This window comes from Mirounga angustirostris, unplaced genomic scaffold (genome assembly GCF_029215605.1).
Source record: "Mirounga angustirostris isolate CCGP_5_RB_7025 unplaced genomic scaffold, mMirAng1.0.hap1 SCAF_5, whole genome shotgun sequence".
NCBI classification, from domain to species: domain Eukaryota; kingdom Metazoa; phylum Chordata; class Mammalia; order Carnivora; family Phocidae; genus Mirounga; species Mirounga angustirostris.
In genome coordinates this window covers 89,308,240-89,320,782 of record NW_026991713.1, presented here as the reverse complement: position 1 = coordinate 89,320,782, position 12,543 = coordinate 89,308,240, and the positions used below count along the sequence as shown (strand labels likewise).

Below are 12,543 nucleotides of genomic sequence, written 5' to 3'. Positions count from 1 at the left end.
AATATTTGCAAATCATGTATCTGATAAGGACTAAAAATCCAAAATATATGAAGAACTCATATAGCTCAAGAGGAAAAAACAAAAAAAACAAAAAATCCATCCAGTTAAAAAATGGGCAAAGCAACTGAATAGCCATCTTTCCAGAGAAGACATACAAATGGCCAACGGGTACATGAAAAGGTGCTCAACATCACTAATCATCAAGGAAATGTAAATCAAAATCACAATGAGTTGTCACCTCACACCTGTTGGGATGGCTATCATCAAAAAGACAAGAGATAACAAGTGTTGGTGAGGATGTGGGAAAAAAAGGAAACCCTTGTACACTGTTGGTAGGAATGTAAATTGGTGCAGCTGCTATGGAAAACTGTATGGAGGAGATTGCCTAGGGGACTCAGTTGGTTAAGCGTCCAACTCTTGATTTCAGCTCAGGTCAGGATCTCCTCGTCATGAGATTGAGCCTGTGTCCGGCTCTGTGCTCAGCAGGGAGTCTCCTTGGGATTCTCTCTGTCTGCTTCTGTTCCCAACACCCAGCTCACACAAGCTCTCTCTCTGTCTCTCAAAATAAATGCATAAAATCTTAAAAAAAAAAAAAAAGAAAACAGTATGGAGGTTCCCCAAAAAATTAGAAATAGAACTACCATACTATTCAGCAGTCCTGCTACTGGGTATAATAGTAAAAGAAATGAAATTAGGATCTTGAAGAGATATCTGCATCTCCATGTTCACTGCAGCTTTGTTCACAATACGGAAACAAGATAAGTGCCCATCAACATATGAATGGGTAAAGATATGGTATAAATATACAACGGAATATTATTCAGCTATGAGAAAGAAGCAATCTTGTTATTTGCAACAACACAGATGGACTCTGAAAGCATTCTGCTAAGTGAAATAAGCCAAAGAGGAAAAGAACAATACTGCATGGTATCACTCACATGTGAAATCCGAAAAAAAAAAAAAAGTTGAACTCATAGAAACAGAGTAGAAAAGTGGTTGCCAAGAGCTGGGGGAAATCAGAAGAAGTTGGTAAAAGGGTACAAACTTTCAGCTATAAATGAATAAGGTCTGAGGATCTAATGTAAAACATGGTGAGTACAGCTGATAACACTGTATTGTGTAATTACAATTTGCTAATAGAACTTCAATGTTCTCACCAAAAGAAAGAAAGATAAATATGTGAGGTTGACAGATGTGTCAATGTGCTAATTAACTAGATTGGGGGGGGGATCCTCTTGCAATGCATATCAAATCACCAGATGAACACCTTAAGTATCTTATGATTTTGTCAATTATACCTCAATAAAGCTGAAATTAAAAATGACAAATAAGGGGGTGCCTGGGTGGCTCAGTCTGTTAAGCATTTGCCTTCAGCTCAGGTCATGATCCCAGGATTCTGGGATCAAGCCTCGCATCGGGCCCCCTGCTCAGCCGGGAGTCTGCTTCTCCCTCTCCCTCTGCTGCTCCACCCACCCCCGCTTGTGCTCACTTTCTCTCTCTCTCTCTCAAATAAATAAATAAAATCCTTTTAAAAAAGACAAATAAGTAGCTTAATTAATTCAGTTTATCATTTCCTAGTTGAGAGGAGAGGCACTAGATGATTAGGCAATGTTTTATAAAGAGGGTGTTAGAATCACCCTCACCTTTAGCTAACTCTGAACAGAACCGAGTGAGGTCAGTCAGCATGAGATCACTGGGTCCTGAGAGTGACTAGAAATATTGCAAGGGAGGAGAGAAATGATGACGTACGTCTACCTGTGATGACTACACAAGCTTGTTTAGGGCTGCTGCTGGTTCAGAGGAAGTAAAAAAGTTGAGTATTGCCACCCATGTTTGACACCCCATGTCACCCAAGCCTTTCGATTCTACACAAAACCACCAGATCCTGAATCATCCAAGTCTTGTCCTGAGTGTATTTATTTTAGTACCAATAAAGTATAATAAAGTTCCTCTTCTGGGGATGATTGCATTTTTTATGCATTTTAAATCACCATTAGTTGGCCTCTTTTCCAACAAAACCTTAAGGCATAAAAATCCCCTAAACAGCTAGCAGGTCCTTTTCATTTCATTTTTTTACACCTCTGGATAAGTATGTAAGCCATAAAATGGAAAACAGTTTACAACAGGAAAGTGATAACTCATCACAAGGAAAGATTCTCAATAATTCTTCCTTTAAAATTACTTCTTCCAAGAGAGTAGACAACTTTTACACTGGAAGCCCAGAACACATGACTCTCTCTTTAAATATGCAAGTTTTTGAAAAAGAACCCACGAAAGTGAATTTCTGAGGCAATACATTAAGTGGATCTATTTTCTTATTTAAGATACAAAGACTGTAAGCTAGAAATTTCTGTGATTTGAAAATAGTCGGCTGTAACTATAGCAACAAGTGTGTCATAATTTCATGTTCAATTACATCTTTTTTCCTCTAAAAAAGTTGCCCTCTATGAGTAAAGGAAATCCACAGTACTGAGGTCTGAACTATAAAATCCACACTGCTGAGGTCTGGAGAGGGACTGCCAACCAATGCAAAGGCTCTGAGGTCATTGTCTTAATCACTTAGAAGGGACAGCAGTTAGAGACTCTACCCTTCGATGCACCAGAGCAAAAAACAATTACATCAGAAAAAAATGTATGTCTTCAAAGCAGTGTATTTGCTTTATTTCTGAAGTTTCAAAATTTAACCAATCTTCTATATTATGGTTACTGTCCAAGGGACTGATTTTTAAAAAATTAATTTATGTGTTTTTCCTTAAAAGTGAAGATTTACTCTGGTTTGTTAATCATTCCTTCATATCATGTTTGCCATATTATAAATACCCACAGCACTGAGAAAATTAATCTATGGAATTAAATAAAGGAAATGAACTGGACTTGAAGGAGGATCTAGTCATCATTTACTGTTTCTTCTCCAAACTAGACCTCATTAATCTGATTCCTTGGGTTCTGATCCTTCTATTTGGTTTGGTTCAGCTTTAAGCAATGTTTGATTTTCTTTTCTGACAGAACAAGAAAGAGTCACAGGAAAATCATTTTTAAGAAATGTGCAGAGATAACTTACCCAATTTCAATCTCTCAATTTGCTCCCCAAATAGGTTATACTCTAAAGCTTACTAAATACTTAAAAGGCACAATAAATTTTGTGATCTCCTCAGGGTGTATTAGGGTTATAAATGATCATTTGAGCCTGGGGACTGAGTCCAGAAGACACTCTGGCCTTCTAGCCAGGCTGAGAAGGTTTCGGGGTTTAGAACTAGGTAGAAGGAAGGAGGGAAGGAGGGCAGGAAGGAAGGAGGAAGGAGGGAAGACATGGGACATTTGGGAAAGAGCTGCTTGGGACAGGCTTCAGGGACCTAGGTTCAGGGAGCTGTCTTAAGGGTCTGATGATGGAGAGAAAAACAGAAAGAACAAGCCAAGCAACAGTGGGGCAATTCTCTGACAGGGGGAGAAAGCAGGCACTCACAAATTGAAACGGGATCACCAAGGCTCAGGGAACACTAGCAGGTGGGTAGGGGTGAGTGCTAACAGGACTCTAAGGCTGGCGTTAGGCTTCACAGGGAAACAAAGCAACTGTCACGGCAATGACAAAGAGGTGAGAGGTAACCAAGGGCAGCAGGACATATAGTCATTGGTTCTAGAACAATCTTCAGATCGATAAAACGAGAACTCACAATCAGAATTACAAGAGAATGCACAGGTTATTGCACTTTCTACAAAAAGTGATGCTAAACAACTGTACCTCCGTGGATAATCTTTTTGTCTCCTGTTTGCGCTGATGTTCTGCTACATTTGCCACAGACTCAGCCAACTGATAAAGATCTTGTTCCATCGGTGCGCCCATGAAGCTCAGCATGGGAGGCTCCCAACCATTGCGGAACCGCGGGACATATGGTGGGATGAACTGCTCTTTTGGCCATTCTGCTCTGTAGAGGGACAGTAAGGCACAAAATTAAGAAATGTATCCATGTTCAAAATTACTTTCAATAAGGTTAGCCACAAAAAATAAAAACAGATAACAACAAACAGAAACAAAGCATACCTCATCTGCCCTCTCTCTCTTCAAAAAGGGAAAGTGAACATGCTTATACTAGTCTATAATGCCAACAAAACGAAAGCAAGATTGAATCCTGCTTCATGATCTGTTTTCAGTACACTGCCTCAATTCTCCATTAATTCAGCTATGTAACATGGATATAGGTTTTGAAAATTTGGAAAAGGAGCATGAGGCTAGAAGTGTTACAAGTATTTAGAACACGAACTTCTCCTGTATCTAAAGTAGTTTCAGATTCTCATCTTTCCCTTCCTTCCCCTCCCTCGGTATGAACCCTCCTGGTATCAGATATATCTTTCAAAAGAGAAACAACAGAGAATGTTCTTAACATTTATGATTTTTTTAAGTTACAAAGTCCCCTAAATGAAACATTACCAATTTTATAAATTAAATTTATCAGTGAGCCTTTAATCAGTAAAATCAAGTTAGGACTAATTTGGAATCATAATCATTACCCGTTCATTATTTAATGACTCTAAGCGAGGCTTATTTCTACAAGCTTCTAATCACTCATGAACCACAAAAATAACTGGGACAGAAATTATAGCTTCATCTCTGCTATACTATGTTGTTTTATCTTTCACAAGTGAAAGATCAATTCTTCAGGTTATATTTCTACTATGATGAAATAAGTCTTTTTATTCAGATTATTATGTACCTTCATGATCTTTTTATCTTTATGAATTTTTAAATCAGTATATTCATTTCCTAATACTCTTAACAATTAGGATCTAAAAAATTACCTTTTCTCTTGTCAAGAGCTAACGATATATTTCCTTTTGATGTAGTTTTTCCAATGGTCATTCATTTTCTCATTTTGAGGTAGGACCCAAAATCAAGAAATTAGAAAGTCTGAGCTATTTTTGTACTAGGAGATCTGATGAATTTAGTAAGTTTCATGGGAAAATACTAAAAGATTCCATCTAGGCTTATCATAAGACTATAAACTATGAAAATCTAATAGATTTAAGAAATCTATTTAACCAAGTACAATATATAAATAGCATGATACAGTAGGTTATATTAGTATATAAATAAATTTAAATATTGTTTTCAAAATAAAAACAACTACAGGGCTTTTAAATAATTTTTTGCTTGGTAAACCATTCAATATGTAAACCATATCCCAACACAAGCTGTTGCCTAAGTCCAAAATGTAAGTTTTATATTTTATATATAAACACCGTTTATATGTGTTTCAATAGAAGAAAAGGAGGAGGAAAAAAATTATGAACTGATCCATTACTTTTAGGCTAGCCCATTCAAAAGCATTAGGAAGAAAAGCATCTAAGTGACCACACTGAATGACTCACTCTAAGTAGTGAGAGAAAAAAATGATTTGGGCCATGGTTAGGAAGGCAAAAATTATTTATTCACATATCATAAAATGATAAATATTTTTTTGCCTTGCCTAGGAAACTTTAACACTGCAATGTTAAATGAGGCAATGTAAATGATTTGTCTTCCACAATCACTACTGACAAAAATACGATTTTTAAAATGATCCCCTCCTCCTTTCCATTCCCACTACTACTGTTCCAGACCCAGGGAATGTTGCTTACTAAGGAATCTCTACACTAGCATCAGCATCCCAAGGGGCCTCCTGGCCTCACTTTGGTCCTTGTCCTTGCTAGGCTCAACTAGCAGACTGATCTTTCTAAAATGCAGATGTGATTATGTCACACTCCTATTCACACAGCTATTGGTTCTCCACAGCCTATAGAATCTTCTCCAACTCTTTAGCATGGCAGTGGGAGCCTTCATAGCCCACCTGCTTATTTCCATGTGCCTCATTTAACACCATCCCTCCTCGCCCCCTTCCCCACAAGCACCTGCTATCCAAAGTCTATATACCAGCTAAACCCATATTCAGTCTCCATTCTCTTGACTTCCTACTTCATGCCCTCATTCATGCTTCTCTATTAGGAAGGCCCCTTCCCAACTATGTATTTGTGGAAATCCTACTCATCCAGCTGAAAGGCAGCAGAGCAAAATAATTATGAACATCAACTCCAGAGCCAGATTGCCAGGTACAAATTGCAGATCTGCCACTTAAGAGTTATATGGCTTTGAGCAAATTACTTAACCACTCTAGACCTCAGTTTTGTTATCTGTAAAATAGGGATAACAACAGTACTTATATAAAGTTCATAGAAGGGTGCCTGGCAAACACTATCTGTATAGTGTGTACATATATATTACGTAATATACTACTCTTATTCTCTATTGATTTTAAATGCCAGCTCTTCTTTGAAAGCTAACTACCCCCCTCTTCAAATCCTCTTCCTGATGGCTCTCCCTTACCAAACAACAGCAGTTTATAAGTCACTCCGGGCAGTTAATATGCCTTACATTTTATATCTTCCCCACTAGACTGGCTTTTTAAGGGTTTAGGCTTTTTCACCTGTAATGCTTAGTCTTTCATAAGCAAAAGGCTAAAAATAAACATCTCGTTAGATTCCTGTAATAACAAAGAACAATACTTGAAGTATTACAGGTATTAAACTCATATACATCTACCTGGCTTTCATCCACGTTTCGCCCAGTGACATCCACAGCTGTCTTTCATCATTGTTGACAGTATAATTTAAGAACTCAATTGTGTCCTTAGTCAATAGGGGGCTGAGTACTGAACTGGCTAGTTCAGGACCTCCTGTTGCCTGCACCACCTAAAATAACAATAAATCATTTTTTAGCAAGAAGATGATGATTACTTGTATATTTTCAAAATATGTAAAATCCATGCCAAAACAAGCACTGTTTTTATATACTCAGATTTTGACGTGGTGCAGTGTACTACTTACTGAATGAAAAACAGCTTATTAAGTCAACCTGCCCAGCCCAAAGGTGACTAATAATCTAGAATGGAAAAGTTAGTAGCTTAACAAATTTCACAGGATCTATTGGTTGCATATGACCGTATTTTCCCTGGAAAATAGTAATGGCTATCCAAAGAATTCTCAGTCAGGTTGTTTAACAATCTCTGCTTTTTGCTTAAAAAAAAAAAAAAAAGTACATGTATCTTTCCTGGCAAATCTATTATCCCAAACTTGAAAAGTATGGTTCTATAAATGAATACTACAGAGAGAAATAAGGCTCAACTTAACAGTCCATGGCTGTGCCTATAAAGACATACAAAAATAAAAGGATCCAGAGAGAAGAATGAGAACTGGTACTCTGAATCTATGGTATTTTTCCCCAGGATTTAATTCTAGGAAATTGTCCTGATTTAAAATGGATAATTTAATGATTAGCAGAAACAAATAAACAGGTGCACCTCTCTGATAAACAAAAGGTTGATAAGTGTCTGTCCGGAAACTGCTCCAAATGGACTTCTCAGAGGCTATTTCCTGGCTAAAGAATGGTAGTTATCTCCTAGAGCAGAAACCAGAGCCCTTTTATAAAAATCTCACCTTCCCAGAGATATGGCACAAGAAAAAAGGGATTTTTTTTTTGAATGGCTCCAGACCAAGAGTCAGTTTCTCAGTTTCTCCCCAGTCATCCAAGTGTTCTGAGCATGCTATGCTGCTGTATGCCTCCGTGTATCTGCACGTGCTGCTTCCCAGTTCCCCAAGAGGCCCTTCCTTTATCACTCAGAACTCTACTCCGGTACCACCTCTTCCAAGAAGCCCTCCTTAATCCCAAAGCATAGCTCCAAGGCACCTCAGTGTCCCCAAAACAATTTATGCATATAAGTAACACGTTACATTTTAACTTATGGCTTATTTTTCAGTTTTCCCTCCTGTGAGGACTTGGACCAAGTCAATTGCAGAAGACACAGTGTTAGAGGGACGACCGAGAATCAGTGAAAGAAAAGATGAGAAGTAAGGAGGGAGGCTGACTCTTACTTGAGAACAAAATTTACCCTGCCTGGTACAGTAATTTTCTTACTTCCAAGCCCTATAAGCACTTCTGGTAAATATGGAGGAATGATTAAGAGGGAAAAGTAAAGGAGTAAAATCTAGGAGTAGAGGAACTTTAAAATCTTTGGGAATGAAAGAGAAGAAATGTCAATAAAAAGCTGTAAGACATAGTTCCCTCTCAAGAACGGATGTTAAGCATGTATGCATGTATGGTTGCTGTGGATGTGCTTGTGTGTGGAGAGGCTGAGGGCAGAGGGCGGGTCTTGCAAGGTTTAAAGCCACTAAATTTTGTGTGGCTGGTCGTAGGCCCTAAATAAATGTTCCTTCCCATGTCTCTTGTCCAAGTAATATGTCTGGGGCACTGTAGGCAGAACATTAAAAGGAGTAACAAACATATTCTGATTGGAGAGACCATGAAGAAGGAGTCATTTTTGATGAAAAAAAAGATAAAATGAATCCTATTTTCAGATACACAGCTTGATCACAAAGGCTACTTTCTACATGTGAGGGAAACCAGTCCCATTATTTTATAGTTCTCTTTCATGTAACGACTACATATCTACATATCTACTTATAATGTGTGAAAGAGTATGCCAAGAATGAGGAGATGGCAAAAACTCTTTTAGAGTCAACACTTCCTAATATTCAAACCAAGACAGTATCAAATGTGTTAAAGAATAAGGAATATAAACTTTGTTAATGAGATTCTATGGGCTTCTTTGCATATGAATGGCCTTGATTTAATTTTTAAAAGAGCTTATAAAGCAAGGATTATTCAACAATAACTAGACAAGTAGAAATCTGATGTTCTATATATATAGCAACAACATATGGAAGCATTCATAAATTATTGATGTAGTCTTGGACTTTCATCTTCTAATCTCTTATTGCCCAGTTCTGACACCTATGTTAATAATGTTACTTTCCTATGTTTGTAAAGCAATATTCATTTCATATTCTACTTCAGGTCTTGTCTATTTGCCCTTAGGGAAAGAAGGAGAAGATTTATTATCCCTTTTTGTTACTTGCACTTTCTTTTTTTTTTGATAATCAAGTAAAACCTATGGGAAATGCATTTGAATTTGCCCCATTTTTGATAAATATTAGAGTACTCAAACCATAGTGTTCATATGCCCTCAACCAAAATAATGAAATTTATCTGCTTCGTCTAGTCTTTAAAAAAAACAATCACAGAAATAAGACACAGGATAATCACACATTACTAACAATTATCATTACTGCCATTGTCATCCCACAAAGTGATCATTTGCCCTTCTGACAGGGACAGCCATTCACAAACACTCCACCCATGCCTACCTTAGCCCACAAAGGAGGAAAGTCTGTCCTCCTGGAAGTATTTAAAAGAGACTCCACCTCCTTTCCACTCCTCACTCACTTGTCCTCCCACAAAAACCAGAATGACCCATCTAACTGGTGAAATTGTAGAAAAGGGTGATTTGTAGCCTACTCTCTTTTCAGATCTGTCTGTATGGGAGGGCGACAATTGTTCCATCTGCTTTCTGTCACATGCTTTTCCCAAACCCCTGCACTTTTTTGTTGTGTACTCTTTAATATTCCAGTGAGTTCTCCCAACTGCCCCATAGGACAAGATGGTTGGATGTAACGTCAGCCTAGACAAGTTGCTATTACACCATTTGCAGATATAAGAAATATATAATGTGAAGGGAAGTATATTACCATACCACATAAGGAAAGAACATAGCTGCATACTGAAAATCTTGAAAATGAAGATGTGTATCTTGGATCCTGGCCTCCGGCACAAGAGGTATAACCTTTTGCTGGATAAACTCATAGGAACATCCAACTCCTTCACAAAGGGAATTGTTCCCAACACATCCTTTTGTTAGCTTTAAAAATTATACCTTTTGTACAAATATACATGTATGAGAAGGGAGTTTTCTGGGGGAAAAAATGTATTATGTGGATATCACTCCACCTGGCACAGAGTGAGCATGCTAAAGACTACTAATTGCTCCCTAGTGTCCGCTCTCTTCTTCCTTCTAGAAAGAGAAGCCTCTACATTTTAGATGAACCTACAGGCATGCAGATGGAGACTATATTCCTTTGGTGTTCAGTATGGCCACAGGAAAACATTCAGGCCAACTGAACAAAGGCAGAAATTATCTGTTTAAGTTCAGAGTCAGCTCCTTAAAGATAAATCATCTTTCTTTGCCCCTGTACACAGCTGTAACAAGGGCATGGAGGTAAATCAGCTTCCACCATAGAGACATCTGACACAGTTGCTCAATTCTTCTCTTGGACACATTTTCTTCATTTAGCTTCCAGAATACCATAATATTCTTATGTTTCTTCTCCTGACTTAACTGCTTCTTCTCAATCTTCTTTGTTGGTTCTTTCCATTCTCCTAACACTGAATTGCCCAAGGCTCAACCAGTCCTTTTTCCTCAATGATGATTACTACCTTGGTGATAATATCATGGCTTTAAATGCCTTCTATATGCAGATGATCCTTAAATACGTATCTATAGCTTTGATTTCTCCACTGAACTCCAAATTCATATATTCAACTACCAAATTTTTCCATCTAGATGTAACAAAATTTTGACATGTCTAAAACTGAATTCCTTATCTTCCTTCAAAAAAATCTGTCTTACCTATTGTCTTCCCCATCTCGATGAATAATTATTCCATCCCTCCACTCTTAGGCCAAAACCTTTGGAGATACCCTTGGCTCTTGCATAGCACATCTAATCAACCGGCAAATGTTGCTTCTATGGTTTATACCCAAAATCCAACTTCTTACGATTTCTAATGTCACCCGGTCCAAACACCATAATCTCTGATCTGGATTATTTTAATAACCACCCTAGTCCCTTCTTCCCCAGATTTCTAAGTATTCTAGCCAGAGCAATCCTTTTGTGCTGAAAACACTCCAAAAGTGTAAAAGATTTCATAATCACTTATAAAGACCAACAAAATATGACCTCCTGTTGCTTTGCTGACTTCATCTCCTAATTAAGCTCTCCCTCATTCTGTTCAAGTCACAATACTTATTTATTCCAAGAACATAATTTGCAATTACCATCCCAGAGCACTCACAATAGCTGTTCTCTGTCTGGAATTCTCTTCTTTCAGAAATCCACATGACTCATTCCTCACTTCATTTGCTCAAATGACACCTCTCACCTTAACCAACCCTATTCAAAAAGGGTAATACTCCACCTTGCATACGTGTGCACACTTGCATGAGCATACACCTGAAATATTCCCCGTTCTCTGTCCCTGCTGTATTTTTTCAAATAACACTTATTTTTAGCAAAATATATTATTTATGCATATATTTAGGTTACTGATTGCCCCTCCATACTACAATATAAGTTCCAAGAGGGTAAAAATTTATGTCTGTTTTATTCCTGATAAGCTACTAATAATGGTAAGCATGTAACAGGCTCTCAATTAGTATTTCTGAATAAATAAATAAATGAGCAAAGCCCTCCATCCAGTACCAGTACCTCCTCACACCCAGCCTATTTTGGGAGAAAGAGAAAAACTTTTACATTATTATAGCCATTTGCATTATATCCTAGTATATACTGAAACACTAGCATCTAATAAATATTTCTTTTCATCTTCCTAGCTCTGTCAGAGACATCGGCTTCCTCAGCAATAAAGTAAAGGTGCTTGAACAGGATGATTTCTAAGGTTCTTTCAAACTCCCAAATTGCACATTCTCGATGTTGACACAGATGCCAAGAGAAATCGTATCCATGCAAAGTAATGAAGGAAAACTGTCGAGATACTCCAGACAGACACTTGGGGTTGAAAAACATACTAAGAGTGATTACTTTCTTAAATTAACAGTCTTACCATATTTAATGGAGTAAATAAAAAATGAACCAAATCTGCAGCACTCGGATTCTGGATGTGAGACTTCAGTTTGGCCTGTAGCATTAAGAAAACAGACAAACAGATTACTATGATGCAATCAAGCAAAAAACAGATGCTCATAAAGGTCTGATACAGACTCAGAGAAAGAGTTCTTTACTACTAGTTTAACTTTTAATATATGAATCAGCCTAGGTAAGTCAGATTAAGAGAATTTAGTTTAAAAACAAGTTAGGAGGAGCGCCTGGGTGGCTCAGATGGTTAAGCGTCTGCCTTCAGCTCAGGTCATGATCCCAGGGTCCTGGGATCAAGCCCCACATCGGGCTCCCTGCTCAGCAGGGAGTCTGCTTCTCCCTCTTCCTCTGCCTCTCCCCACTGCTCCTGCTCTCTCTCTGTCTCAAATGAATAAATAAAAAAAAATTATAAAAAAAAAAACAAAACAAGTTAGGAGTTGTTCTTTTTTGATAATTTGCTTGGATACATAGGTTTTATTATCTGTTGTCCCAATTAAAAGCAAATCAAAACATACATACCAAAAAATCTATAAGAATAATTTTATCTCTTCATTTAATCAGGAACCTCCTGGCTAGAATTTGATCTCCTTCGTTTGTTTCTTTTGATTATATACAAATAAATTCCACTTACCAGAAGGTTAAATCCATGTTTAAACTTTTGTAAACAGTCAACAAACTCCTCAGGAGGGGGAGGTTTTGCCCGCAGAGTTAAAACACCCTCTAAAAGAAATAAACCGGAAGGGGGACA

The 12,543-nt window shown here is 37.6% G+C and overlaps 1 protein-coding gene across 6 annotated transcripts in view; it reads right to left on the bottom strand.

The window, feature by feature from the left end:
• EPS8 (EGFR pathway substrate 8, signaling adaptor) overlaps positions 1-12,543 on the bottom strand; it is a 177,930-nt gene that overhangs the window by 26,766 nt on the left and 138,621 nt on the right. For all 6 annotated transcript variants that reach the window (XM_045873804.3, XM_045873803.3, XM_045873807.3 and 3 more), the window contains 4 exons: positions 12,427-12,515; positions 11,764-11,838; positions 6,572-6,720; positions 3,740-3,923 (listed from right to left, as the gene is read on the bottom strand). In XM_045873804.3, coding sequence (XP_045729760.1) covers positions 3,740-3,923; positions 6,572-6,720; positions 11,764-11,838; positions 12,427-12,515 — 497 coding nt within the window. The remainder of the gene's footprint in view (positions 1-3,739; positions 3,924-6,571; positions 6,721-11,763; positions 11,839-12,426; positions 12,516-12,543) is intronic.